Genomic DNA, 5,130 nt, shown 5'->3' on the forward strand with positions numbered 1-5,130 from the left:
AAAATGTGCATGGCTCGGTAAGGTACTGAAACTATCCTTGAGTTGGGCGCTAAGTAAGACCTAGGAGAAAATTCCATTTATTTAAAATGGAGAAAGCCTGTCTGTCTGGATCTGGCCTCGATCTTGAGAGAAGCCCCCCCCCCAACCCTCCTTCTGTATTGTTTTCAAATTAAGTCATTAGAGAATTTCTCCTTGTCTTTCACATCAGTAGAACCCAAAGGAAGGTGGCTCGAAGGCCTGGCACAAAGAGTTCTTGTTCACTGGGTAGAGCTCAAGTAGGGAACACAGAACTCTGAAAGTCTTGGGGGGGTGTGGGGGGAGGGGGCTGAGCTGTCTGGTACTAACAAGATGACTAACTTTATGCGGGATGCTTCACTTAAAGTGGCCATAACCCCTATGCACTGAGCCCTGGTTTAGTTGCCCACAGCCAAGGCACCAGGAACTCCAGAAGTCCAGGCAAAACAGAGGTGAGTGTGGCCACCCTTGATTCTCATTAAATAAAGAGCAAAGTGGTGTTGGGGGCCAGTCGGCAAAGGTCTTGGTCTTTTAAGGGGGAAGTGGGTTGGACTCTAAGCACTCTCTAGAATTTCCCCAGACTATTGGGGCACTTCTTCCTAGACTGCAGAGTGTGGCCTCCCTCCTGGACTCCTAAGCAGGCTAAGCAGCTCTAGAAACAACAGAGCAAAACCCTAAAAGAAAAACAAAGAAAGGAAAAGGGGGGGGGGTTGTTCTTTTATTACCTCATCAGAAAGCAGTGGGCGTCATTCTTGAATCTCTTGCAATCACTTTAAGGAATGAGGGCTTTAAGCAAAAGCATTAAATGACTTTAAAAAAATCACACGTGTCACTTGTAATATTAGCATTTATACTGAAAGATATTCTCCAATGTAGGTTGAGCTCTGGTCTTACTGAATTGCTAGATTAAGTCCACTTTTGAATGGCTAGTCCATATTCATTCCAAGAAAAGAAATTGGGAAAAAAAATCAGGGGAAAGGATGCTGAAAATAGTATCATTCCCCATCTGGACTTAAAGAAAAATTCCTTCAAAAATAGAATTTCATTCTAATGTCATGATTAATTTTAAAACATATTTGCTACAGTATAACTTTTAAATGCAATATTTAATGCTGTCAGATTACTTGAAGACAAAGTTTTACAGGGAACTTTAAATTCCAGGGGGGGGGGGAAACCTGCAATATACCAAGAAACACCTAGAAAAAATATAATTAAAAATATTTAAAGCATCAAACAACCTCAAGATCTGGTCAGGAATGATAAACGCAGCAGTCTGTGTTTACATTCCCTGGCAATCTGCATCCCGGTCCACACAGGAGAGGGTGTGTGTGTGTGTGTGTGTGTGTAAGAAAATCGGTAGAATTATGTTGGATTTTCCCAGAGAGGAATCGGGAGGGGATGGGGTAAGACCTGGGTGAGAGACTCTGTGGTGGTGAGGTCTGGGTCAGGATTGCCTCCTTGAAGCACAAGAAGATAATTTCACTTACAATTCCAATTACAGAGAAATCAAAGGCACGCTGTCTTGGCGGTGGCTGTTGTCCCTATCCTTGGCCTTGTCCCACCACTGAGCACAACCCATCCTCCTTCTGAGACCCAGCTGCCTCAAAACTGCTACAGTATGCAAAAGGCAGAGCCACAGGAAAGAAATGCAAGAAAAAATAAGCCAGGGCCATGGCAGTTAAAACGCTAAACCATTAGGAAGCATTTTGTAATTACTTCCCTTCTGTGTCAACTTTAACTCTACAAAATAATCTATGGAGTTTAAGATTTCTCTTTCCCCACCGAATGAAGCCACGGAAATGCTGCACTCCGCTCGGTGGGGTTTCCTTACTCTTGGGCCCTGCGGATAATTTCTCCTCCAACAGATTGCTAATTGTATTTTGAACTCATAAAACATGCATATAAAATTAGCACGTTTCGATTTCATAGGGAAACGGGCTTTTCTCTCTTAAATGTATTGATTCAAATTTGATGCATTTTGGGGGTATCTCTCTTTGTTTTTTGTTTTTAGATGAAAGACTTGCAGGCTATGTACAATATCCAACTCCTCTTCCCCCCGTATCGCAACGCCTAAAATAAAAATGTCACAACGCATTTACAAGAAATAATACAAAACAAAACAAAAAATTGGAAATGCTTGGATACAGAGATTTACAAAACCCAGAATATAACTCCACCGTCTGAGAGGGGATTGCGGTATAAATTAACCAACCAACCCAAAAGAGCGGTAACAACTACAAAAAACTTGTAAATGTTTGGATCTGCCTTACTAGATTTATAACAAGTGAGAAGGGCTCGAGGTCCATCACTCGGCCTCAGGCAGAAGAGCCGGCGGGAAGTAAACCCCGGGAAAAGTTACAGAGCCCGGCAGTCATACAAAAGTTGGCATCGCCTCGCTGGGTTTTTGTCTTTTGTCCTCCGGAGCCGAGAAAACGCTGTGGGCCTCCTCTGCGGACGATAAATACTGTACAAAAGGTCTCGTGAAAACACCAAAGTTCAGTCTAAGAGGCCAGTCTGGTGTCAGCGCCTCGGAGTCCTGGGGAAGGTGATGGGGGCAGATGTCACCTGGCGCTCGGCTCTCCAGAGCGGCCTTTTATCGAGAGCGCGGGGACCTCGGTACAAAGTCGGGCTCCGGAGGCTGGGGCGCAGGCCTCGCTCTTCGTCGCCGGGGCGCCGGCCTTAAGCCGCAGTGTCCCCGGCGTCCCCGCGGCGCTAGATGTGCGTCAGGGGCACCGTGCCGTTGACGCCCGCGCCCGCGCCCTGGTAGTGCTGTGGCAGCGAGTGCAGCCGGCTTTGGGCCGCCGCAGCCGCTGCCGCCGCCGGGTCGCCACCCTCGCCGGCCGGCAGGTACATGCTGATCATCTCGCGCAGGTCCCCGGGACACGGCGCCCGCGAGTGAGCCGGGGCCGGCGGACTGCCGCTCGGCTCCGACTTGACCAGAGAACCGAGGGCGCCCAGGGCACCCGACGACGCGGCTGCCGCCGCTGCCGCCGCCGCCACCGCCGAGTTCTGGTGCGCGCCGCCCGCAGCGGCGGCGGCGGCGGCCGCGGCGCCGTAAGGGATGCCGCCGTAGCCCGAAGGCGACGCGCTCATGTAGCCCTGAGAGTTGGAGATGGGGCTGTACTGCAGCGCGCCCATGTCGTAGCGGTGCATGGGCTGCGGGTTGTGAGGATGCGCGTGCGGATGGTGCGGGTGCGGGTGCGCCGGGTGTGCGTGCGGGTGCGCGCCGCCCGCGCCTGGGTGCTGCCCGTAGGCCAGCTGTGCCTCCTGCATCATGGCCGCGGCCGCAGCCGCCGCGGCCACCGAGCCGGGGTAGGCGCCGTTAGCCCAGCCGTTGACATGCGCGTAGCCTCCTCCCGCCGCGCCGCCCGGGCTCTCCAGGCGCTGGCCCACTGCCGCCGCCCCGACGCCCACGCCCACGCCCATGGCCACGGCCGCGCCGCCGCCACCCGCGCCGGCCGCTAGCAGCCCGCCGGCCAGCGAGTACTTGTCCTTCTTGAGCAGCGTCTTGGTCTTGCGGCGCGGCCGGTACTTGTAATCCGGGTGCTCCTTCATGTGCAGCGCGCGCAGTCTCTTGGCCTCGTCGATGAACGGCCGCTTCTCGGCCTCGGACATGACCTTCCACTCGGCCCCCAGGCGCTTGCTGATCTCCGAGTTGTGCATCTTGGGGTTTTCCTGGGCCATCTTGCGCCGCTGTCCGCGGGACCACACCATGAAGGCGTTCATGGGCCGCTTGACCCGATCCTGGTTGGCCTTGGTGCCCCCGCCGCCGCCGCCGCCCCCGCCCCCACCACCGCCCCCGCCCGCCCCGGCCGGGCCCGAGAGGTTCGTGGGCGCCTGGGCGCCGCCGGGCGAGTGCAGGTCGGTCTCCATCATCATGCTGTACATCTGGGCGGCTAGCGGGTTCACCGGTACCGCAAAGAGAGGGCCTGGAGCATAGACGGCCGGGTGGGGGTGGGTGGGTGGAGAGAGGATCAGCCCAGAGAGACTGGGGGTGGGGTGGGGTGGGTGCCTAGCGGAGAGAAGGGGGTTGGGTGGAGGCCACAACAACAACAAAAAAAAAGAGGCAAAAGCACACGCACTTAGCGCGGGTCCAGCTCGCAGGTGGAAAGTTTCTCCGGGTGCACAAACCACTTGCCAAAGAGGCCGATGGCCAGGATGATTGCCGCCGTCGCCGCTGCCGCAGTCCGGTCTCTCAGGGCTGAACTGTGCAAACAGGTGCAGTCGTGGCCAAGTTGAGGCTCCACTTTCTGGGTCTGAAGCGGTGCCCCTGGGCCCGACGCGGGGTTCGCTGCCTCCTCTTGTCGGCTCGAAGTCTCGGTTCCTGTGCTGGCTTCCTTGGCGGCTTCCAACTCTGGGGCCGCAACTTCTAGCAAGGCGGTGCGCCGCGTGCGCTGGGCATGTGCTGGTCCCAGGTGCCTGGGGGGAGCCAGGCGCTGAGGGGGACTCGGAGGGGGGTTCGGAGGGGGCGATCGCGGTGCAGCCAGGGAGGGGGTTAGGGACAGCAGTGGGAGTGCCAACGCGAGCAGAGAGCCAGAGAGCTGTGCCGCCGTGCCCAGGACAAGCTGTCCGCTGCCTGCCCGAGGCCGTGCGCTCGGAGCGGAGGCGCACGCGGGGCCGGTGGCGCGGGGGGCCCAGCAGCCATACGCCCGGCCCGGGCTGCCATTAAATGAGCGCGCCGCGGCCAATGGGAACCGGCGGCGGCGGTGATTTGCATGGCGCGCTGGCGAGTGACGTGGGGAGGGAGTAGATACACTGGGCGCGGGCGGCGGAGCAAGGAGGTGGAGGAGGAGAGAGGGGGGAGCAAGGGCAGGAAGGAGGGGGAAAAGGGGGCGCGGGGGGGCGGGGTCACAGCCACACTGCTTCCTGAGCGCGCGCGCGCGGCGGCGACGGCAACGGCGGCGGCGAACCCAGAGCTCGCCCCCTTCGCCTCTCCCCGCCCGCGCGCTCCGAATGATTAACGATTGGGTTGAAAACCGAGAGGAAGAAAGAATCGCTGTCGGGGGAGGCGGGGGGAATACAGCCCTGGGTCGTGTTTAAATGCGTTCATTGGAGACCCAGCTCCTCCCCTGTCCCCAGCCAGCCAACTCTGTGCCCGCTGGGAAGGGGAAAGTT

The 5,130-nt window shown here is 57.0% G+C and overlaps 1 protein-coding gene across 1 annotated transcript; it reads right to left on the reverse strand.

Annotated features, from left to right (window-relative positions):
• Positions 1–1,144: 1,144 nt before the first annotated feature.
• Sox1 (SRY-box transcription factor 1) lies at positions 1,145–3,903 on the reverse strand. Its single transcript, XM_021170896.2, has one exon. It carries the CDS (start codon positions 3,901–3,903, stop codon positions 2,728–2,730), a length of 1,176 nt encoding a protein of 391 aa, XP_021026555.2. The 3' UTR covers positions 1,145–2,727.
• Between the last annotated feature and the right edge of the window lie 1,227 nt (positions 3,904–5,130).

The sequence above is a fragment of the Mus caroli genome, unplaced genomic scaffold (assembly GCF_978045245.1).
Source record: "Mus caroli unplaced genomic scaffold, Mus_caroli_1 scaffold_10, whole genome shotgun sequence".
Lineage (NCBI taxonomy): Eukaryota > Metazoa > Chordata > Mammalia > Rodentia > Muridae > Mus > Mus caroli.

What these genes read in the sequence shown, in the direction of transcription:
- Sox1 (XM_021170896.2), bottom strand. Translation starts at nt 3,903, where the DNA reads ATGTACAGCATGATGATGGAGACCGACCTGCACTCGCCCGGCGGCGCC.